At 41.0% G+C, this 24,052-nt stretch overlaps 1 protein-coding gene across 2 annotated transcripts in view; it reads left to right on the top strand.

The window, feature by feature from the left end:
• LOC108900190 (cadherin-4) overlaps positions 1–24,052 on the top strand; it is a 247,446-nt gene that overhangs the window by 141,067 nt on the left and 82,327 nt on the right. The window contains exons 4-5 of one of the 2 annotated variants that reach the window (XM_051071313.1): positions 3,045–3,271; positions 13,149–13,346. In XM_051071313.1, coding sequence (XP_050927270.1) covers positions 3,045–3,271; positions 13,149–13,346 — 425 coding nt within the window. The remainder of the gene's footprint in view (positions 1–3,044; positions 3,272–13,148; positions 13,347–24,052) is intronic. The other variant, XM_051071314.1, reaches the window with a different exon arrangement.

The raw sequence follows: 24,052 nt of genomic DNA, 5'->3' as shown, positions 1-24,052 counted from the left end.
GACTTCTTCTCATTGTTAATGTAATCAGGCAGCCTTCCAAAACTCTATTTGCACCGACACATGTTTGCCAACTGGTGTGTTTGTTATTGTCGCCCCCCCACCATCCGAATCTAATCTTTGAGAATCTGCAAAAATAATGGTAGGAGAAATGAGATTAGACAAAAGGGAAAGAAATGAAACAAACGAGGGGGAGCAAGACAGCTTTTTGAAACCTTTTTTTGTTTGGGATGGAAATGTTGAGCAAAACAAAGAGAGAAGCAATCTGATGAACAGAAGAGGCTTTTCTGCCTTTTGGGTTGATGTAATCCATCTCCTATGTCTCCTCCTGTCTAGACCAGGACACTTGTGCAGCACCTGCTTCACTCAGTGGACAGAGTATTTGTTGAAGAGCTGTCCCCTCTGACTGAGCTCTGAGTGGCTGTCTGGACTTACAGAGGAGGGTACTGACATGATCACAGGCATATTTAGGGCCAGACAGAACAAAAAGCCGGATTTACTTGCAGTGTACTTTCTGTAATGGAAGCCTTGTTTCAGCTGTTGTGCGGACGTGGGAAGAAAGAAAGAAAGAGAAGATGAAGCAGTGAGTTACGACCCTCGGCTCAGGGTTTCTTACGTTATGCCGTCTAGACAGTGTAATCCCAGAGAGGGAAGGTCACAGGTGCCATGAGGGAGGAAGGAAGTGAGGATGAGGAGCCAAGATGTGATACACTTCTATGACTCATCTTCTCATGAACTGAAGAGTTTCATAAGAGATCACAAAACACGAAAGTGCCTTGACAACACCGAAAGCTCCATAGGTTCAACTTATAGAGCATAGCTGGTACTAATGTGACAGAAAAAGTGTTTGATATCTTCACTGGAGAAAGCTCTATTCTGCATTGACCTCCATCTTTACGTGTCTGTCTGTTGTTTCTGCAGTAGCTGAGCTGCATTATTGCTCATCCCTGTTGCATGTAATGCTCAGTTTTGATGGGGGTGAATAAGGACATTTTTAAATTTCAAGTTCATTTGTTGCATATTTGCCATAGTTTCCAATCATTACTTTGTTTAGAGTGCAAGGATGTTCTGAAGAGTTAGTCTTGAGTTTCATTCAGTCCATTCAGTCCCTGCTCATAAAGACATCCCAGTAGGCTTTTATATTAACTCTGTTTAATGTTTCTGCCTAATTGGTGAAATTTAATGTAGACATATTTCTTTCTGGGAAGATGTTGTTTTTCTCAGGGAAATGAGGAGTGCTAACTGTATAGCAATAAACATTATTATTTATATGAATCTAGTACAAATAGCTGTTTTGGGTCATTTCATGTTCAGTTTGCATAAAACTGTTATTTCTGTTAATGCAATTGGAGCCCTGTTTTCTGTGGCACTGTATATGGTGTGGCAGCATGTGTCTCGTTGAGTAGTAATTAAAACAACTCTTTGTTGCTCTCACAAATATGCAAAATGTTACATGGTATATATGAATATGCATATATTAATTTGAAATACTCATACAGAAGCATACACATACTTAAAACATGCATACAAGTGTAAAAATGGGCTATAGAAATAAAACTGATGTAACTTAACTGCACATATATCATACAGACATTTACAAAGCCGTGACCTCCAAGTACAGGACAACACAGTGCTAAGACTGTACAAATAACAAAGGTAAAAGCTCTGGTTTTAAGTTTTATATCTTCTCGCACTGAACCAGTGAGGAGTAAAAAAGTGAATTTGGCTCCCTGGGTCTGAGTACATGTGAGAAAACTGTGGAATTCAGAATCAAGATGCACAAGCACACTGTTCAAATCAATCACTTTCAACTACAGTGCCACGGAACAACAACAAACCTTTTACATGAATGTAAGCAGACGTGACAACTATGTCAAGCAGGTTTAGATTTCCGCAAGCACATTTACACAGTACACTGAAATGGAAACCAATGGATGTGTGAAAGAAAGCTTTAGAAAACAGTTAGCTGCAATGTGCAATTTGAAGAAAATGGGCAAAACATGCAATGTACATGGCTTCTTTGGAGAGAAGAAAACATTCAAGTCCTCCTTAAACCATTCCACAAAATGTATATTTTACAGTGAGATGGTGGTGTGACGTGCTAAGTACTGTACGGAGTGTTTGTAGTTTTTCTTGTATGTCTTCGAGGTCTGTCATCTTAGTGTTAACACGAAAGTGTAGAAAAGAGAGGATGTGAGGACCTGTGCAGCAATCATATTGAAGGCAGATGACCTCATGGCTGAGAGCTGAGTCCACATGCCAGAGATAACCGGAGAAAGATCAGAAATAGAGTGATTTGTCCTTCACATTAAAAGTTAAAAGCATAGTATTTGTCACTCAAGGAAGAAAAAAGCACGGTACCATTAAATGCCACAACACTAGTGGGATCAATATTTCCTGACAGAACAGTACAGGTTAAACATTTATGGATATAAATGTACTGCATTTGCAAAAGAGGTTGACAGTTTTAACTTTCTGCTGATTATTCCTGAAATTTGTCTTCTAGTTTCTCTTTTGTACTTTGTTTTTCTTTAAAAAGTTGCCACTTTTGTTTGCTAATAAGGGTTATGCTTATATAATGACCATATCTTCTTCTCTGTAATTCTTGCAGTTGATTACCTACAAATACATTCAGCCTGAAGCTCTATTAAGAACAATGCATCTCACCCCCTCCATTGTAAATGCATGCCACACAATAACTCAACATTGTTTTTCACATGCAGCTGTGTAGAGAATAATTCTCAAGAGTCTTATCCTTGACCTATAACTAATGGAGACTAATGGTGAAATACTCCAGTGTCAAACCAGGCACTCTCTACATAGTCAATCTACTACTGTATATACCTCCTCCTTGTTGCCTTGATGTGTGTACTGCAGGTGTACTGTGTGTGTGTGTGTTTGCATGTCTATGAGTGAGACCGACACTATCAGCGACATTCCCATATGCTATCACATACTTTGTGCCTGATTCATTAAATAATTAACACACAAATCAGCTGCTTTAATGAATAGCATAGTAAAATCTTCTCACTTCTCCTTTCTCACAGTGAAGTTCGACAACTGCATGGGTAACGAAGCGGTGGTTTTCCGGAGCAGCGACCCAGTCTTCAGCGTGCGGACAGATGGGTCCATCTTTGCCCAGGGAGAGGGAGCCAGCCTAGATGAACCGGTTCAGTTTAAACTGACAGCAAGTGGTCCACACACACATGTCTGGGAGACTGTGGTCCAACTGGCACTGATTGACCCACCATCACCTCAACAAAATGAAAATGAGGTGAGTTATATACTTACTGAGCACGAGCACTGACGCACAAATACCATGCTTCAAACTCCAATTATCATCCCAGAGTTTCTTCTTCCTATCATATTTTCTCCAGTGGTCTAGTGATAGTAACTGCCAAGAATCAGGTCAAAACTCCTTGGGGTTTTAGAGAGCGAGAGAGGGAGAGACAGAGAGAGAGGGAGAGTAGAAAGAAGTAACAGTAGCACATGGTTAAAAGTGATAGAATCACGCTGCCACAGGGGAGAGTGCGATTCCCCTCAGCCATAAGCTGTTATTGGAAAACATCCTGTGCCTTGGATACCTCAGGGGTCCTCGACTCTTTCTCATCTATTTAAAAGCTGTCAGTGGTCAGGTGAGGACTGAGCAGCCTGAGCTTAGCTGTCCCTGTGACTACAGAGCCACACAAGGACAGATCTGATAGTCAATATCAGTACTAGTGCAAATCAGATTAGGTAATGACAAACACACATGATTAGGGGACCGTGTGCAGGTCTAAACAGCTCATACAGGACGTGGGCCAGTAAGTTCCTGACAGGATCAAATCTAGCTGAGATAGACGTATCACTTACAAAACATGACTGACAAGGATCCATTAAATCTTTTTAAGCAAATTAAGTTTTTGGTAGAAACCAGCTGTCACTTCCTGGTCATAGATAATAATACAATAAAACAATAAAAGATAATAAAATTTTGTAGCAGCTTCAAACTGTGAAATTAATAACTCTTGAAGTAACTATAATTAATATATTTATGACAGTGGATTAAATGACTTATTAAAATGTGAAAGGTGGAACTTGTAGTGGCAAACCCACAGGGAGGTATCACCCCACCCTGTGTTTCCCCTGAGCTCTGCAGACCTTTATAGCTTTTTTCATTTCATTGTTTTGGTTTTGTGGGCCATAACTTAAATGTTTCAAAGTCTCACAGCTATCAGCTATAGCAATTCTAAAAATCTGCTATTCATTACCTGGCCAACACCAGCCAGCAAACAGACAAAGTACACAGCCAGGTGGTGAACATAGTGGAGCATTTTAGCAACATAAGAGCCAGGTATTTCCCTCAGGAGTTTGGTGGAGAACTAAAGAAAGCTAAAAGAAAAGTGAATATTGGACTTAATCCAAAGACCAAAACCAGAAGCATGTTAGTGTTTCTCTATGTCTGTTGGATGTATAACTGTTTTGGTAACAAGATTGCTATATCAAAAATGTGCAATGTAAAAACAAGCACCTTTTCTAATAATGTTAATAGTTGGTATATCAATAAGAAAATCTATGCTGGTATGGATTGAATGTCAGTTTTTCCAAAACCAATTTATGACAAAGAATTAAGATGCAAATTCTGGAACTTAATTAAACTTTAATTACCTTTATTTGCTTTGCCTGCTCATTCCAATTCATGGTGATGGGTTTCTGCTTTCTATACTGGCTTGGAATGCTAAGCGAGGCATTGTTGCCAGTAAAATATGTAAACCTTTGTAAATGGACCTCAGAGGCCATTTTGAACTACCCAACCATAGTCTAGTGAGGCCTGTTATTCATAACCCACAATAAACTTTGAACTTCAGATTTATGTGTAAGCAAAAGATGAAAATACAGTGAATACCAAGGTTAGCTTGAATGATTCAGTTCTTCAGTCATTCAAACTAACCTTGTTGGCACCAGAGACATTTTTCTGACTTGTCCAAGTAACTTTTTTTTGTATTTAGACTTGAGAGCTGGTGCTTAAAGACTGTTTAAAACCATAAAATAAATAGTTGTCTGATTGATTTCTTTGTACTGTGCATGGTCAGAAAACACAAGAAGATGGCACAAAGTCAGTCATGGAATCATGGAGACAAATAGAAATTCGGAGCGGGACATCAGCCAAACCAAAGATCTATTAGTGGGAGTGGGTGTAAGGAGGACTATGTAGTTCTGGCTCTGAATACCTTGGCCTTCATTCTCATGCTTTTATAATTCAGGTTGCTTCAAATGATTCACTGGTTGGTATGGTATGAGCTTCAGTATGTAACTACAGTGTGTTAAGGGTGAAATGACTGGCTATTCTTCTTGATTTTTCAGTGTGTCAACTAATAAAGATCCTGAGCTATGAACACACAGACAGACAATGAGAGAGCTACATAGGGTCAGGGGTCAGGAACACACCACATGCTGGAACAACTATGTATGCAGCAAGAGCAGGAGCAGAAAAGCAGGACGCTGAAACAAAATGTGATGTTTCATTATGGAAATGGCGCTTTGTGGCGTGCTCTGGTTGAATAATAACTTCCAGATGTCTGGGTAGCCAGGGGCTGGCTGATATCAAAGCGTGCAGGGTTTTTGGGAGGCAGTGGCATGGAGGGGAAGAGCTGGCGACCACCGCCAGCTGGCTAAGGCTGATGGCACCAGGGCTGGGGGGCCGCATCCATTTCACACTCAGTGACTCCTGTTCACATAGTGTTAGTGTGCTTAAGCGTGTGTGTCTGGTGTGTGTGCGAGAATGTTTCTTTTTTTTTTGTGAGAGAGAGAGATTATGTCGGATCAAGTGTGACTTATGCAAATTTTGCAGAAAATTTTCATTTCAGTGTATGGTCTACGTGTGGTTGTGTCTTTGTTTAGGGCATAAAGTGACTTATGTTTGGAGCCTATAGGTTTAATCTGTGCAGGGTTGCATGTCAAAAACTATGTGCCCCTCTGTGTTGGATTAAGGGAAATAATACAAGCTTTAAATCTCTGGCATCTGTGATGCTGTTGTTAAAAATTCTAATATCTGACTCTGCTTTGCTTGTGCTCCTTATCCTTCATCTTTTATAATAGTTTGAATAAGTGCGCAGACATCTCCGCTTAACCTGTTTTTTTAATCAATTTCATCACCTTCCTGTACTTTCTCTCTTTCTATGTGAGTGTGAATAAGAAAGAGCGAATCTGAGCTGCAGGGTTTGATCAGAATTACACCATGGCTAGAGAAAATCTCACTTAAGCCTTTTGCAGCAGTGATGGGCACAGCTCTTTCTCCATCTCTCTGTGTCTCTTTCTCTGTTTTTTTTTCCTCTCCATATTTTTCTCTCTACATCTCTCCTCAGGGAACTCACTAGTACCTGTTAGCATGTGTAGATAAAAGGATCTGGAGCATGACTTATTTAGGCGGCGGTGAGGGGGGGGTGCACATCTGCTTCTGACAACCCTTCTCATCCCTTCACTCCATCCCAAACATGTCTCGCTCCACCTCTGCCTCCCCTCACCACACTGGTGGGATGTGGGGCAGCCATCCCCTGCAGTCAACCCCACTAAGCCTCCCTCTCTCTGAAGAAAAAGAATACATTTGTCCAGACCCAGCTCACATCTGTCTCCTCCCGCTCTGCTGACATACTCTGTTTGCGCACAAAGGCATGTTGCGCTTGGCAGAGGTTGGTCTCCTGAATATGGACTGAATGCAAAAGATTGTGTGCATGTTTGAGTGACCTTGTAACACAGTACAACAAAACATGCAATATGGCAACATGTGTGTTTGGATGGTTAGATTGTCTCTTGTACAAACTAGTAACACAATAAAAGAGGAGGAGTGCTGATACTTTTTGGGCCATGAACATGAGAACAAGCTGCTCAGGCTCGAGTCTAAGTTTTTGTCTGTTTCAGGGCTTAGAGATCCCCTAGTGGCCAAAAAGGGATGTGCAGGTTTCCCTTGACTAGTGATTGGAGACAGAGAGAATTTAAATGATATATATTCGTCCACACTTTATGGACATAGGCCCATATAAATGCAATTTTATGTGAAGAACGTTTCACTGCATTTTTATATCAATAGTGCAATGCAAAATAAGCTTATCACTTAGTTTATTATAAACTTGATGATTATAGCCAAGTAACTTTTCATTTGGTAGACTGAAAGTTCAACAGTCAAACCACAAGGTCCATTTATCAGTGTTCTGATTTTTTTTGTCACATCACATGATCAGCAGATGGAGTTTGCCCAGTTGCCATGAAATTTGATGATGATTGTTCATTTTCATTCAATTTTTTATAGCTCAAAAGTTGAGACTGAAAGTTCATTCTCGTCCTGGGAAATAGTACTTGACAAAAGACATATGAAAGGTGAAGCTCATAGTGATGAACTCACAGAGAATTATCACTCAGTTAACAAGTTTGTAATATCAACTTAAAAGGTGGTGATACGTCAGTGTTGTGTTTACAGCTTGTTTCAGATGCCCTAAATGGCAAAATATTTCCTCACAGTATTGCACACACTTTTACTTGTAAGTGTAACCATCTCTCTTGTTTTCTGGACTTTCACTGAAAGTTGCCCCTGGACTGCACAATGTGTGATGTCTGAAATGTAGTGCTTGGTTGATGAAACTGAACATGACACCTTATCCCCTGCCCCTCCACACCCCACACCCCAACGCATCCACACAAACACATACATACCATATGCCAGGTTGCTTGACACATTTCCTTTATAGCAGCCTTAAAAGCTTTTCTCCTGGGCGTCCATCTAATGAAGTCAGCCTTGAAAGCATTGTTTCCACTGGCAGATACAAGCAAACCCTCTGAGGAACCTTGACCAGGCAAGAACAAACAGAGAGAAACAAAGAGAAAACACTTTTTATAGACTGCATTGTACAGAACCCTCAACTTTCAATATGTGCCAGAAGCCATTGCCATCTTCCAACACTGTAGCCTGCCCCTGTGTTGTATTTTATTTTTATTCTCAAATGTCAACTGCTAGGGAGGAACTGTAAGGCTACATATCGCACAGGAGTAATATAAAATGAAAAATTGGAAGAAATATTAAAAACACTGGCCTCTTTATATGTAAATGTATGGTGATTGAACTTCTTTTTCTTATGCTCCCGAATTCACAAGCCCAGGTTTTTCTTGTACTCTGAGATGAACACCCACCCACTCAAATGCACACATACACACATGCAGAAATAGAGCATGCACATATATTTTCTACTCTCTGCTTGCACTGTTTTCTTTACTGTAATGAAACTTTTTCTCTCATCTCTGGTCAGTGGTTTCCAATTCCAGTTGTTTTGTCTTTTTTTCCCCTCACACCCTATCTCGCATTGCCTCTCACTCTCTCTGCATAACATAGTACTGTTAAGGTGCATAGTTACATCAGAAGTACTATGTTCTTCAGTTTGAACGCTACCCTTATTCAACATTTGATTAAATACTGGAGAAATGTGCTTTTCATACTGGGGCCAACCCCTTACTCGTAGTCACATATAACTATAAATCAATTTTGGGTCCACCCTTTGATGTAAGACCCACAGCCAGCCACATAATCAAAAACATAGGCTCCACACCCCCTTGGCCAACAAGCAAAAAATTATTAACTAGGCGGCACAGATGTTTAATGTGGCACTGCCTCCTGTGTCTCAAGCAGTAAAGCAGGTCGTCCACTAATCAGAAGGTCGGTGGTTTGATCCCCGGCTATTTCAGTACACATGTCGAAGTATCTTTTGGCAGGATACTGAACCCCAAATTGACCCAGAGGTACCATCAGCGTATGACTGTATGTGTACAGAAGCACTGTATGAATATGGGTGAATGTGACTCATAGTGTAAAGTGCCTTGAGTGGTTGTTAAGACAAGAAAATCACTGGATAAGTGCTGTCCATTTGCGATCACTGCATTTACCTGCAGTGATGGAAGAAGCATTAAGATCTTTTATTTAAGTAAAAGTGGCAACACCACAGTTTAAAAGTTCTCTATTGCAAGCAAAAGACCTGCTTTTAAGATTTAAGCACAAAAGCATTAGCAGCAAAAAATACCTTAATACATAATTGTACCCCTCAAGATGGCCCCTTTCAGAGAGTTATATTATCATATCATCACTAATGATAATAATATCACTGTATAAGCACTGTTTTTGTAGCTGGTGTAGGTGGAGCTTATTTTAACTGCTTCATTTTGTTGGGCAGTTTAGTATGTAGCAGTATGTCATATTTGATAACCTGATCAAATGCTAAAAACATTAGATTTGAACTAGTAACTGTAGTTCTCAATAAACAAACATAGAGGAGTAAAAGTGAGAAACAATATTACCATCTGCAAGCAGAATATAAGTGAAATACTCAAGTACATGTAAGTACCTCAAACTTGTACATAAGTCTTAAGTAAATGTACTCTGCACCACTGTTTACCTGCAGATAGCCAACTACACTAGGTGCTGGTACAGATAATTTCTACGGTTCTTGATTCAAGGATTAATATTGTATGAAAACAAAACATTAAATTTACTGCCATAGTTGTGAATATACAGAATATCATATATTAGTAAATGTACTGTATGCTGTATTTATAAAACCCTCTAGGAAAATAGGCTGCCTTGCATCTCTTCCACAAAATGGAAAAACTCACTGCTATACTACATCTCATTCGTGTCTCATTCTGGCAGCTCTCAAACACAAAACAGCGCTGTATTAAAAAGGGCGTCAAATCCTTCGCTCCACTCCAGTGGAATTAACTGTTTCCCCTGATTTCTTTTGGCAGATTCTGAAATTTGAATTGAGTCCACATTGACCACTCCTGTTCCTGCAGTAGTTACATCTGAATGATGTGTAAATGTTCAAGACTGACAAAGCCTTAATTCAGTATTTCTGTGTTCAGATTTCATTGCTGGTTTGACGACCCCTTTAACCCTCTCCCTATTTTATCCTCATATTTTGTTTGTAGTTTTATACATTAAATATTTGTCTAAATGAGAGCGTGAACTGCTATCATTGGACGGCCCTGTATAAATAAAGATTGAAAAAATGTATGAAAATATGTTCTCCATTCCTGCCACTGAGGCAGACATGACAAAGATGTGAACTGGGAATGTGCTGGGGGCCCGATGATAGGAGTGTTTGGTAGGTGAACTTCTGTGCTGCTGTTTTACCTGCTGGTGCACCATCAGCCTAACACAGCTCAGTGCTTGAGGAATCACTGTTATTGAGACAAGCTGTCAGGACCCACTGACTGGGAGGAGAGATGGTAGAAAAACAATAACACTGGAAGAGAAGGGCAAGGTGGGGGAGCACAGGAGCAAGGGATAGCTCAGGGGACTGTGATTGACACAGAGAGTGCAACTGATGCATAGCTTCTGCAATGATGTTCGTGACTGAATTCTTGACATGTTTTTACTGGCTTGTAACCCTGAGATATGCTGCTAAAGTTAGTGAAGAACAACTCTGCAGAATGCCAATTTAATATAACCTTTAGATCACAATATACAGCACATCTACAATAGCCCCTGGGACACTAAATGTGGTAGTTAAGAAGTAAGCCTTGAGATGGTGGATTCTATGTAACCTTGACATAAAAGTGTAAATATGTGTAATGCACTTGAAAGTAAGAAGCAACATATCTGATTGTGTGCACTCAGTTGCCATAACCAGCCCTGGGGTACACTATAATAGCTGTCTTACTATAGTTTCAGTGATTTTTGATTGTTTCTTCCCACCCTGGAACTATCTGCAATGAAGCAGATTCTCCACAGTTCGCCTTAGTGTGTTTTGTAGTATGTAAGGGAGGTGATATGCTTGATAGTTCCAGCATTTGATGTAGCTGTTTTGACTCAGGGGTGAGTTAATGTTCATGAGGAGATTGAAAATGGGCTCCTTTCAAAATCCTTATTTGAGCATCCTTCAAAAAGACAGGTTTGTGGTGGTCATTTCTCTCTCCCTGCAGGGAGTGTGTGAGGGGAGTGTATGATGGGAGAACAGTGTATGATTGAAGTGTGTGTCTGTGATTCAGCTGTCACTGTCCTCTGAAAGAGGCTGTAAATACAACCTCTGACATGCTCTCTGTTAATAGGATTTTTATATCTGGTGTAAATGACAAAGTCTGAAGTTTATGGTCTCTTTCGTATATATAGATGCACAGATATATACATACATACATAGAATTCACAGACTTTCCACTTTGACTTTTGACAGCTCTGTCCTACTCAGGTCTGATGCATGATGCCACAAATGCACTAAATAAGAACATCTTTTTTCTCATTGTGTTTGTTGCTTATTTGGCACGCTGCAGCAGATTTTCTGCTTTTAAGAACTGATGTAGCTTTCTACTACTGCTATGAATCATTTTTTCCATTTCCATGTTGGTTTGCTTGGGAACTTTTATCAACCCAGTTTGAGTTACAGTTTGGATGCAAATAACAGAACTGAGGACTCTAGTGCTTTTGTAGTTTAAGCTTATTTTAAATGGTTTTGGAAACATCACAGTTAAATACTTATCAACCACATATAAGCAAACAGACAAAGTGAATAGGAAAGAATTTTGTAGATTAATTTAACAGAGGAGTTTCTTAATGAGAGCATGGAAGCTTGTAATTTGTATTTAGTTTTGTATTTACTCACTTTAATTGATTTCCTAATTAACATGTAGTTCCAGCTAGTATGGTAAAATTATTAAGGTATCAATTACATGCCTTTTGTCTTGCTCTTGGCCAATTATCATACATTTATATAGCTTGTGAAGACATCCTATTTTCCTGTGTCACTGTACATACTAAATAGTCTATTAACTACATACACAAATTTAACACTTTATGAGAGAGTAAGAGAGAAAATTCATCCAAATCTCAACATATTGTATAAGATGGAATATCATCACAATATGATGAGTTACTGAAAAACATCAGCTGGTTATCGGCTGATGCCCACAGTTCAAAGCACACTGAATGCATCAGCTAGCTCAACATGCCATTTGACCCATTAAATCTGCATTTGGTCCGTCAAAGAATTCAGCTATTTAATGATTCCAGTACATTTTCACACAAAGGCTCAACATGTTATTTCTAAAACTGTATTTAAAATATGTTCATACTTTATATTCCTGCCACATTTTGTTCTGATAATCAATGGATGGAATTTGTAGAGTTTGCAACTTTAAGCAGTGTTAGAGCAAGGACATGAATCGTCTTTGTTCTGGTTGCCAAGCTACCTAATCGCCAATTAGGTGCCGAGGGGCTAACTGCAAGTGAACGAATGAGTCATTCAGTCAGCAAGTGGGTGATCGAGTGAGTGAATAAATAAAAAGAGCGAATTTGTGTGCAAATGGGTCCATTAGGTGTTTCAAATTCAAAATACAGGAGGTGTATTGTGCACTTTGTTTCCATAGCAACATCATGCATTCTCTTCAGCTATAGATATGACAGAAATACCGTAGGTTATAGTAACAAATAATTCACACATGCATGTGTATTACACATGCACTAGCACAAGTGACACAGGCTGCTTTTTATGATGGAGCCAGAGCAGCTGCCTGACACACACTCCTCACTACAGTTATTGTTAGAACACATCTACAGTACTTATATTCAGAGTAATAGCTACTTTCAGACTGCAAGGGGATGGTGCCACCAGTATTTGTATTTGCCACTGCCATCTGAGCTGACGATAATTGAGGTTTTTCCATCAGCCATTGCAACCGTAGAAACCACACTGTTTCAAGCTATGGACCATGGTATTTGGCTGCAGTAAGAGGTTAGAGAATGTGGGCAGTTTATGGTACAGGTTGTCAGTAGGGATCAGATGTAACCAGCGGCCATAGTGGTGGATTTCTACTCTGCTGCCTGCTGCCATTAAAAATACAGACCACTTGACATCGGTAGGTAGCCTACACAGCGCTTACTGCTCAGTATCGGAGTGAACCTTAATACTTGTTCACTAATACAGTGGGCTGTCTGCTAAAACTTTCCATGGACACACAATGAGCAAAGATTTTAGATATATAATTTTAACCTGATTATTATTATATCATTATTATATGTTATTCTTGCTGTCCTGTGAATTTTTACTCTGAATCTGAAACAACTTTGGTTTCACATCAGTAACTTTTATCATAAGCAACACATCCAGCCTCCTAAATAAAGTCTTGTGTTGTCTCAAAAGGTCATGATGGAAGATGGAAAAGTCGCTGAGGGAAAAGAGAGGAAGGACGTTTTCCAAGCACCGCCTCCTGTCATCATGTTCTCAGGGTCTGGCCTGAACAGCTCCAAGGGTCTACGGAGGCAGAAGAGGGACTGGGTGATCCCACCAATCAACGTGGCAGAAAATTCTCGAGGACCGTTCCCTCAGATGCTCGTCAGCGTAAGTGACAGATTTGATGGGCCGCATCACTGATTTGTTCTGAATTTACAGCTGGGATTTCTTGAGGGCACTTCACGGCTAACACTGATTGGGGGGTGTGTGATGGACGATGATAAAGAAAAGAAATACATTAGCATAACTGGTTTGTTCTCCACATCCTTGCAGATGATTATGTTGTGTTCCCCCTGATGTAATTACAGCCACAAATTCTCAAGGCATTTAAACAGTCCTGATTGGCCCTGAGATGTTTTCCCTTCAGACATAGACCAGGCTTCAGAGCAGCTTAGCAGCTCAACTCTCCTACAGTGTGAGGTCCACTGGGTTCACAATGAAACAAATGATTATTTCTGCTCTTTTATGCATCCTTTCTTTCCTTTATCAGGCCATTTCAGAAAGGTTGCCTGAAGTTCAATACTATTTTTATAGCTGCTTTATAACAATACAATTTGTCACAGAATCTTTACTGAAGCCATAACTCTGGGCCCCCTGTGAGATATAAAAAAAAGCTGCTATTCTCAGGCTCAAAAGAGCAGGACAGTGCTTCATTCCCTGTGCCCCAGTAAGGACATGATGGTTGAAAATTTAAATAGATCAAAGGTAACAACATGACAAATGACCTTACTACAGCCTCATCCTGCATGTGTGTCTCTGTGTGCATCCATGTCTACAGAACCAGGTATTTAAAAGTAGTAAAACCTCAGCTGCCTGTGCCTAATCATTATTCAATAAACCTGTTCTCATTTAGCATACAAGATTGGAATGTGGCAACAACAACTGACTCTCATCACGGGCAAATTTCATTTCTGCAAAACCACTGGCTTTGATAGGTACAAAATATAAACAGAACGTGGGGAAGGTTAGAGGTCGAGGCTGACGGAGGGGAAAAAAAACATGAATAAATAAGCGTTTGTGTAAATGTGTTTTTGTGCAAAGGCTTGAGCTGCACGGTGCTTAAAATTCAGAGATTCTGTCATAACAGAATCTGCAGTTTGTCTCTCTCATAGCAAAGCTCTAGACTCAAAGCTTGTGGTGCACGTTGTAATTCGACAAAAAACATCATTCCAGTAGACCGCTGCTTCTTTCTGTGCTCCCACTTTCCTTCTCTCTTTATCTGGAATATCTAGCCATCAGCTTTTCCTCACTGTTTACAAAACTCTCACAGTTTATCTCTTTTGGGTCTTAAATTGTGCAAAAGAAGCATTTTTTTCCCTTTTGTTTCTGTTCTTTGTTTTTCAACCGGGTTTCATCCAATCCCCAGGGAAAAGCCTGGGGAGCTGCTCGAAGGAAACTTTTTTTATTCTCATTCTTTTTTTTCTTTTTTTTGGTGAAACAAATACATCAAGTCAAAAAGAAGAGAGTTTGTAAGTCTTTGTTTTGGAATTGGAGTGCCTCTACAGCTGGAGTGTGTCCCATCAGCCTGGCACAGTATCTCTTCTAAGCCCGCTGAGCCCTTTAGAAGTGCTTACACCCAACCATAAACTGGCCAGACAGTTCTGCTGTTTCCATGAGCTGGTCAGAACCAGAGAAGAGAGCCAGAGTGGATGGGGCAGGGAGAAAAAGAGAGGGTATCAAAGGAACATTTGGAAGTATAGTGTGCAGCCAAACACAATCCACTTTGTGCAGTAAATAGGTCCGTCAGGGGCTGGTGGATTGCTGAGAGTCGAGCATTCAGAGCAGAGAAGTGGTGCGTGTTGATGCCTCTGTTGGGCTCTCAGGTTCCCGTCTTTCTCTTTAATGATGACTGGAGGGCAGGCAGGGCCATACTGAGAACTAGAGATTTTAACAAGGAGACAGCTCTGGGGGTTGGATGGCATGTGGGTGATTTTGCCATACTTATTGTTTATGTGTTTAGTCCACTTTTATAACCTCTTTGGTCTTGTTTTGAGAATTGAGGCTCATGTGCATCTGTTTCAGTTCCTTCAGTAAAAAAAACCCACTCAAAACAACAAAACAACCCATGCCAAGATACATATTTTTTCCTTAACATTAAAATGAGGATAAAAAAAAGTTTTTTTTTATCTCTGACATTTAATATGTTAATCATAATTTTAATCTTTATAGGAAACATGTTTCAAAACAGAGCTTGCAGTGTTTCTGTCACTCATCTCTTCAACTGTCTTTCTCCAACTGTGCCAATGCTCAGTGCTCTGTGTGCCGTGGCTGTGTGATGCCTCCCCTAATGGCCTGTGAAGTCAGTCCCTTTCCTAATGGGCTGTTCTGTCATCCAGCGCAGCAATGAGTGACATGCAGGCAGCGGCCTTCCCCGCCATCCCGCAGCTTTTCTCCCTGCCCTGACCAAGTTGCCATCAGTTGGACAGGCGGGGGTGACAGCAGCCCTCACCTGCATCTCCGCAGGTCTGCAGCACTGTCACTTTGATCAGGCCAGCATAGGATCGGGCAGGTGTCAGGACAGAGGCCTCACTGACTGGCCTCTGAGCTCGCAGCCTGACATGGCTCAAGGGAAATGTTGACTGCTCCGGTAAAGTCTTGGCAGAACCGTACTCCCATCGCTCTCTAATGCCAAGACAGCGTCAGAGCTGCTATTGACTGCTTTTTATTAATAGCAGCGCTGAAATAATTGCTCCAGCACTTTAGACTTTTCCACTGCACATCAAAGTGTAGTGTGCATGGTGCAACTCTCGGGCTTGTAGCTTGGAGTTTTACTGAATGTAGCCTGGTGTTAGCAACAATGGTTTAAGCACTATTGCACCTCTCTACAAGAAATAGGTATGATTAGTGCTTAACTTTTAACATATGAATATGCAAGTTTAGCAAAGAAAGCAGTGGAGAGGAAACAGTAGCTCAACATTGTTACAGAGAAAACAAAGGGAAGAAGAGATGCAGAAAGAGTAAAACAAAAGTGGGGGGAGTAATTTTTCACAATAAACAGGTGTTCTTTGTCGTTCTCTTTCTTCTGCAGCCAAACAGCCATCAATAGCATGTAAGGGACATTGATTTTTCACAGAGGCTTTTTGAAACCTTCCATTGATCCACACACTTCTCCTACGGCTGAGACGCATCGATTTCTTTTGCTCGGGTAAATAAAGACTCAACGTAACCACTCCACCCCCCCACCCAACTCCCTTAACCCCCTATTAGAACAAACGTCAGCAGAAAAATGAACAAAACCCTGATGAAACAACAATTTAGCCAAGAAGCAAGACAGGGCATGAATAAATGTTTGTCCAGTTAAATGTCCTTTTCATTGCACTGTTCCCTGACTCTTGTCTGTGAGAAAATAACAGGGTGAGAGAGGGATAGATGTGTTTTGGGCCTGTCAGAGTTGCTGGTGTGGGTGAGGTCACGGTATCGTTGCTTTCTCACACTCTGTATCTGACTTCAGAAATATGCTTATTTGCTTTCTTACGTGAAGCTGCAGTCTAAGTCCACTAGCTTGGCTAAGCATAAAGACTGAGAGCAGCTGGCTTGGCTCTGTCCAGAAGTAACATAATACAGCTAAAAGCTCCTCCACAGCTCACTAATTAGCACATGATATCTTGTTTGTTTGATAACATGATAAGATTTGAGCTTCAGTTTCAGTAAGAGGGCTTTGCTACCTTTGGATTTCTATTAAATAGCCAGATATGTAAATAGTATCCATCTTTATTTAACTCTCAACAAAAAAAGTGAATAAGTATATTTCCCAAACTGTCAGTTATTCATATAAGACTATGGCAAAGATGACATTCTAAAGTTAGTACCGTTACAATAGCTCATTCTTCACAAAGGAATAGCCATTGTGTATCTACACATCTACAGTCAGTAGAATATCAACTTCTCACAACATTGACCTCTTTACATTCTTTTCTCACCTTCAACTCTCTTCTAATTGTTCACTCATTGTATAATTCTTGTGCTTGTCCTCAGTCACCGCTCTTAATTTCAGCCTCTCACTTCTGAAAACCCCACTCATTCATTCCACGCCTCCTCTGCCCTGGGTAATATTTTAATGTTTGTCGAACAGAGATATTATTTTGAGTGAAAAGACATTTATTTTGAGAGCCAGAATAAGGGATGTGAAAATGACAAACAACCGTTTCAGCTAAACTGTTGTTTTATTGGATAATATTTCTTTGGAAGAATTTCTTTCTGTCTGCTGGCTGTCCTTGAGACAGAGAAGCCAGATATTCCGATAAAGTGTAGCTGCATCCCTCAATAATCACAGGACATTATATTGACAGGAATACCATAGAGAGAAACAGCAGCAGTGAGAGCAATAAGCCAAATAAATGGGTACTTGTCTAAAGCCCTTTATTGACTGATATGAGGGGAAAGTTTTATTTGATATCCTGCTCTTTTATCGACAAGTGATTTGTATCAATAATGTGTTGTAGGTATTTATTTCCTGGTAGTAGCTTTAGAGGCAGCATGTTAAACAGTGCACAAAGTACCGAAAGTTTCTGTCATGGTGTGTGTTGCAGTGCATCTGGTTATGTTTATTGTACTCGCTGCAGCACCTGTGCTCCAGTTTTCTACATCTTTCTCCATGGAGCACGTTGAGAAAAGCGTTTTTCGAGCAGAATGAGAGAACTCCCCCCCCGAGGTGTCTGCTTTCTCCTCTGCGTACGTTTACCAGTGATTAATGACTGCTGCGCTTCACTGACAGACACGGCAACAACAAAAACACCAGAAAGACAGACAAAAAAAAAGAAAACAAAATCTGAAAGAAAGGGAAGAACAAAAAGCAACATACTGTACAAGAGAGCTGGAGCTGGGCTTGATTGAATTGGAGAATTTTGGGGTGGGTGTGTGGGGGGGAGATGGGTGGGTATGATTGAGAACAAGAGAAAGCAACAGAGGGAGAGCAAAGGAGCAAGAGAGGGAATGTAGGACTAGACCAGGATTAGAGACACGTCTCTGTTTGTGTTTAGGTCTGATAGACTTCCCAGAGAACTGCTGTTCACGGCCTCTTCCCTCGAGTCTAATGAAGCCTTCTGGCATCTGCCACCCCACCACCCGGCCAACACCAGCACTGCACTGCTCCACTCTGCCCCCTTCATCCTTTTTCCACTCCCTCCTGCTGAGACAAACACACTCACACACACACATACACTCAATTGCAAACAAACGTACACATGCATACACAGGCACAGAGAGAAATTACTTGTCCTACACAGGCGGGAAACAAAGGATCAGTAAAGCGCATGTGCCGTGTTGTTGCCTTTGTATATGCTCATTGTTTGGGGTTTTGTTTGGTCGCATTTCTGCTTTATCCCTGAACAAAGAGAAGAAAAAGCTAAGCTAGAAAAACAGGACTCCATCTTGTGTGTATGTGTCGTTTTTTTTTTTTTTTTTTTTTTTTTACCTAGTCCACCAGAGAAAGGTGGTGAAAACACAGGGATGGGAGTATTTAAGGATCACAGTCCGATCCAGAGCTCAGTCACTCGGAAACCACATTGCTGCCCATATGGAACGTTTTATGAATGTTGAACTGCACAGAACTCTGTGGGCTAAATAAATTCAGGCTGTGAAAACACTCTAATGTGTGGCTACGCTAAGTCTATCAAACACATGAACTGTGCACTGCTGTATATGTATTCAAGCGTTTTCCTTTCGGGACTGTGTTTTGTCTTGTATTCTTTCGATGTTCTTGTGCACTGCTAAAGTCCTTTCTTGGCAGGCGTACATCTTAAACACACATACACCCACTTCACACACATACACACACACACACTACATAAACGCTATCAAGCCAGGGAAGTAAAGAAAAGAAACAATAAACTTCTTTCAGAAATGGGTGGACCTCCTGTAAAGTATGAAGAGAGGGGGGAAAAAGGAGCAAGAGACCTTGATCCACTGTGGGGGAAGAGCAGAAACAGTCATGTCAGCACTTCATTTCCTCTTTGTTTTTACTCAGAAACACATCTTGGCTAGTTTAAACTCTTGGCTTTTTGCTTGGTTTCACCCCCTGAAGAATTCACAGGAGGTATTTTCTTTCCAAACCTGAGCTTTGAATTTTATTCCTGGAGACGCTGCAAATCAGTCGGCCAAATATACAGTTTGATATTTACTGATCCTCTCTTGATGTCTGTGTTGTGGCAGTGCCGGTCAGCCTGTTGGTCTTTCCACTACTTTGGCCCAGTCGGAAATATCTCAGCAACTACTGGATGCACTGCCACAAACTTTGGTATTCTTCTGACTTTTCTTACAGCAGATTGACATTTTTTGATTTTTAGTGAAACATCTCAACAGCTACTGAATGGATTGCCACGAAATTATGTGTAGTCATTCATGCAGAGGATGAATCATAATGTTTTTGCTGATCCCCTGGCCACCAGCAGATTAACATATTTGGGATATTATTGAATATATCTACAATTAAAGCTGCGAGCAGCGTTGAACGGGCCCTCGCACCCGGCGCCCGTCGGGGGAGTGGCGACCGCGGGACCCCGGCAACCGCGGGGTCAACGCAGGTCGCAGGGCACACGCTGGCGTAACAGTTCACACTTCCGAGATGTAAAAATTTTAAATAAAAGCTTTTATGCTAATTATTTTCTGTGATAATATTTTTCAGAGCTCATCATCTGTGACAGCTCTTGGCTCTCCTGACTGTAACCTCTCTGTGGCAGCTTCTCACAGACTCAATCAACTCCTCTTCCCCTCCCCCCTCAAACACAAACACAAACACAAACACACACACACACACAGATACCCCCTCCCAAAAGGAGATAAAACTCAGTTTTAACTTGAGTTTACAAGCTTTGAGCTTTGAGCAAAAGCATTTTTTTGCAAGTTCTGTTATTGGGTGCATATATAAATCATTTATGCTTAAACAAGGGTTATAATGAAGTTATTTGAACAGTGAATATCTCATCTGCCTAAAGTCAGGGCGAAGCCACTAACCAGCTGTAGGGATGGGTATCATTAGGATTTTATCTTTATCCATACAGACCCCTATCAGTCCAGCTCAGACTGTTACTGGTTTAAGAGAGTGAAGTTTATAGCAATTTGCAAAATTTGGAGATTAGTGACAAACTAACCAGTTAGACTACATACAGACAAGCTTTCATTTTAGCTGTTAGTAACAGTTTGCCATGAGCTTGACCAGCGTGCTGTGCTTCGTGTTAAACATGTCATGAGACTGTGGACAACGTTTGAGCCAGCTTTGACATCTGCAGATATGAGTTTCTGAAGAGGGGCCTGCTGAGGTTAGATGTGCTGAATAATATCCATTTTCATATCAGAAAAAACACTGCATTAAACATTGTCTTAGCTCACTGAGCTGAGGTCAACAGGTAATATAACCAACCTGTGAGGTGGCTCACCCCCGTAAGATAAACACATAAATGATCCCTGATAGAACCGATAATTAAAGGCACATCAGTGACAGGGAATGCTATTAAAACTAAACTATAAACTGGTGACATTAACTGCAAAAGAAGATTTTTATTGATACATTTCAGGTAGAATTTAGTTTTCAATAAGGAAAATGCTGTAAGAAACCTGAATTTGTTGCAACAAATTTAAAATAAAAGCTTTTATGCTAATTATTTTCTGTGATAATATTTTTCAGAGCTCATCATCTGTGACAGCTCTTGGCTCTCCTGACTGTAACCTCCCTGTGGCAGCTTCTCACAGACTCAATCAACTCCTCTTCCCCTCCCCCCTCAAACACACACACACAGACACACACACACAGAGACCCCCTTCCAAAAACCCATCAAAGAGTAATACAATGGCTCCATCTGTAGGATAAAGTAGAGAGTCGCAACAGGAAGTTACCCCAAAATCTGAGGTTTCAAACAGGAAGTTGGGTTTCCGAACTTTGACGGGCCAGAACCGGCACACGCTTCGACCCAAACTCACAATTTTCGGAGGACTTCTTCCAAAAATTGTCAAGGAGGGGCTGACAACATTTGAAGTGAATCTGGTCACCCGTCTAGAAACTGGACATCACACTATAAAATATGTCATTTCCTGCTATAAATAGGTGGTGCTACAACAATTGTATGAATATTGACATATGGATGTGTGCAGATAGGTACCATTAACAATCCTGTAAAGTTTGATGCAGTTTGGACAAAGTATGGCCGAAATATAGCAAAAATAAAGCAACTTCCTGTTTCGTGGCGAGTAATCGAACTTTGAGGGGCCATAACTTCCACGCCCTTCAACAAAAACTCAAAATCTGCCGCAATTTAACATCGTCTATGTCTTAAGAACATACTATTAAGTTTTGAAGTCAATGGGATAATGCGTCTAGGACTAGTTCGCGTTCAAGCGACCCCTGGAAATGGCCAAAAACACACAATTTTTTCACCTTCCGGTCAAAATAAAAATACTTTCTGTTGGGTTTAGAATATGGCTCCAAGAGACTTTTTGGTGCGTCATGGGATGTTACATATGTGTGCAGATTTTCAGATTTTTAGGCGCAACGGGCTTGAGGGGCTGTTCCGTTTAAAAATGTAGGTGGCGCTACCGAGGGCATTTTACCACGCCCATGCTCAAGACCCCTAAATTATTAAATTTTTCGCCGTGCCTGACGCGTCTGCAAATTTTGGTAAGTTTTCACGCATGTTAAGGCCCTCAAAAAGCCGATCTAAGAGGCGGAAAAAGAAGAAAAAAAATAATAATAATAATAATTAAAGCTGCGAGCAGCGTTGAACGGGCCCTCGCACCCGGCGCCCGTCGGGGGAGTGGCGACCACGGGACCCCGGCAACCGCGGGGTCAACGCAGGTCGCAGGGCACACGCTGGCGTAACAGTTCACACTTCCCAGATGTAAAAATTTAAAATAAAAGCTTTTATGCTAATTATTTTCTGTGATAATATTTTTCAGAGCTCATCATCTGTGACAGCTCTTGGCTCTCCTGACTGTAACCTCTCTGTGGCAGCTTCTCACAGACACAATCAACTCCTCTTCCCCTCCCCCCTCAGACACACACAGACACACACACACACAGAGACCCCCTTCCAAAAACCCATCAAAGAGTAATACAATGGCTCCATCTGTAGGATAAAGTAGAGAGTCGCAACAGGAAGTTACCCCAAAATCTGAGGTTTCAAACAGGAAGTTGGGTTTCCGAACTTTGACGGGCCAGAACCGGCACACGCTTCGACCAAAACTCACAATTTTCGGAGCCAGTCTTCCAAAAATCCTTAAGTCTGTCCTGACAACATTTGAAGTGAATCTGGTCACCCGTCTAGAAACTGGACATCACACCATAAAATATGTCATTTCCTGCTATAAATAGGTGGTGCTACAACAATTGTATGAATATTGACATATGGATGTGTGCAGATAGGTACCATTAACAATCCTGTAAAGTTTGATGCAGTTTGGACAAAGTATGGCCGAAATATAGCAAATTTAAAGCAACTTCCTGTTTTGTGGCGAGTGATCGAACTTTCAGGGGCCATAACTTCCACGCCCTTCAATGAAAAGTCCGAAACTTTTGCAATTTAACTTCGTCTATGTCTTAAGAACAAATTATCAAATTTTGAAGTCAATCGGATAATGCGTCTAGGACTAGTTCGCGTTCAAGCGACCCCTGGAAATGGCCAAAAACACACAATTTTTTCACCTTCCGGTCAAAATAAAAATACTTTCTGTTGGGTTTAGAATATGGCTCCAAGAGACTTTTTGGTGCGTCATGGGATGTTACATATGTGTGCAGATTTTCAGATTTTTAGGCGCAACGGGCTTGAGGGGCTGTTCCGTTTAAAAATGTAGGTGGCGCTACCGAGGCCATTTTGCCACACCCATGCTCAAGACCCCTAAATTATTAAATTTTTCGCCGTGCCTGACGCGTCTGCAAATTTTCAGGAGTTTTGACGCATGTTAAGGCCCTCAAAAAGGCGATCAAAGAGGCGGAAAAAGAAGAAAAAAAATAATAATAATAATAATAATAATAAACCGAACGAAAACAAGAGGGTCCTTGCAACTCGTTGCATGGCCCCGTTGGGCCCACGCAACTCGTTGCTCGGGCCCTAATTAAAGCTGCGAGCAGCGTTGAACGGGCCCTCGCACCCGGCGCCCGTCGGGGGAGCGGCGACCGCGGGACTCCGGCAACCGCGGGGTCAACGCAGGTCGCAGGGCACACGCTGGCGTAACAGTTCACACTTCCGAGATGTAAAAATTTAAAATAAAAGCTTTTACGCTAATTATTTTCTGTGATAATATTTTTCAGAGCTCATCATCTGTGACAGCTCTTGGCTCTCCTGACTGTAACCTCTCTGTGGCAGCTTCTCACAGACTCAATCAACTCCTCTTCCCCTCCCCCCTCAAACACAAACACAAACACACACACACACACACACACACACACAAACACAGAGAGAGATACCCCCTCCCAAAAGGAGATAAAACTCAGTTTTAACTTGAGTTTAAAAGCTTTGAGCTTTGAGCAAAAGCATTTTTTTTAAGTTCTGTTATTGGGTGCATATATAAATCATTTATGCTTAAACAAGGCTTATAATGAAGTTATTTGAACAGTGAATATCTCAGCTGCCTAAAGTCAGGGCGAAGCCACTAACCAGCTGTAGGGATGGGTATCATTCGGATTTTATCTTTATCCATACAGACCCCTATCAGTCCAGCTCAGACTGTTACTGGTTTAAGAGAGTGAAGTTTATAGCAATTTGCAAAATTTGGAGATTAGTGACAAACTAACCAGTTAGACTACATACAGACAAGCTTTCATTTTAGCTGTTAGTAACAGTTTGCCATGAGCTTAACCAGCGTGCTGTGCTTCCTGTTAAACATGT

The sequence above is a fragment of the Lates calcarifer genome, linkage group LG6 (assembly GCF_001640805.2).
Source record: "Lates calcarifer isolate ASB-BC8 linkage group LG6, TLL_Latcal_v3, whole genome shotgun sequence".
Classification (NCBI taxonomy): domain Eukaryota; kingdom Metazoa; phylum Chordata; class Actinopteri; family Centropomidae; genus Lates; species Lates calcarifer.
The sequence above is the reverse complement of the archived record's forward strand: the minus strand, read 5'-3'. Positions and strand labels throughout refer to the sequence as shown.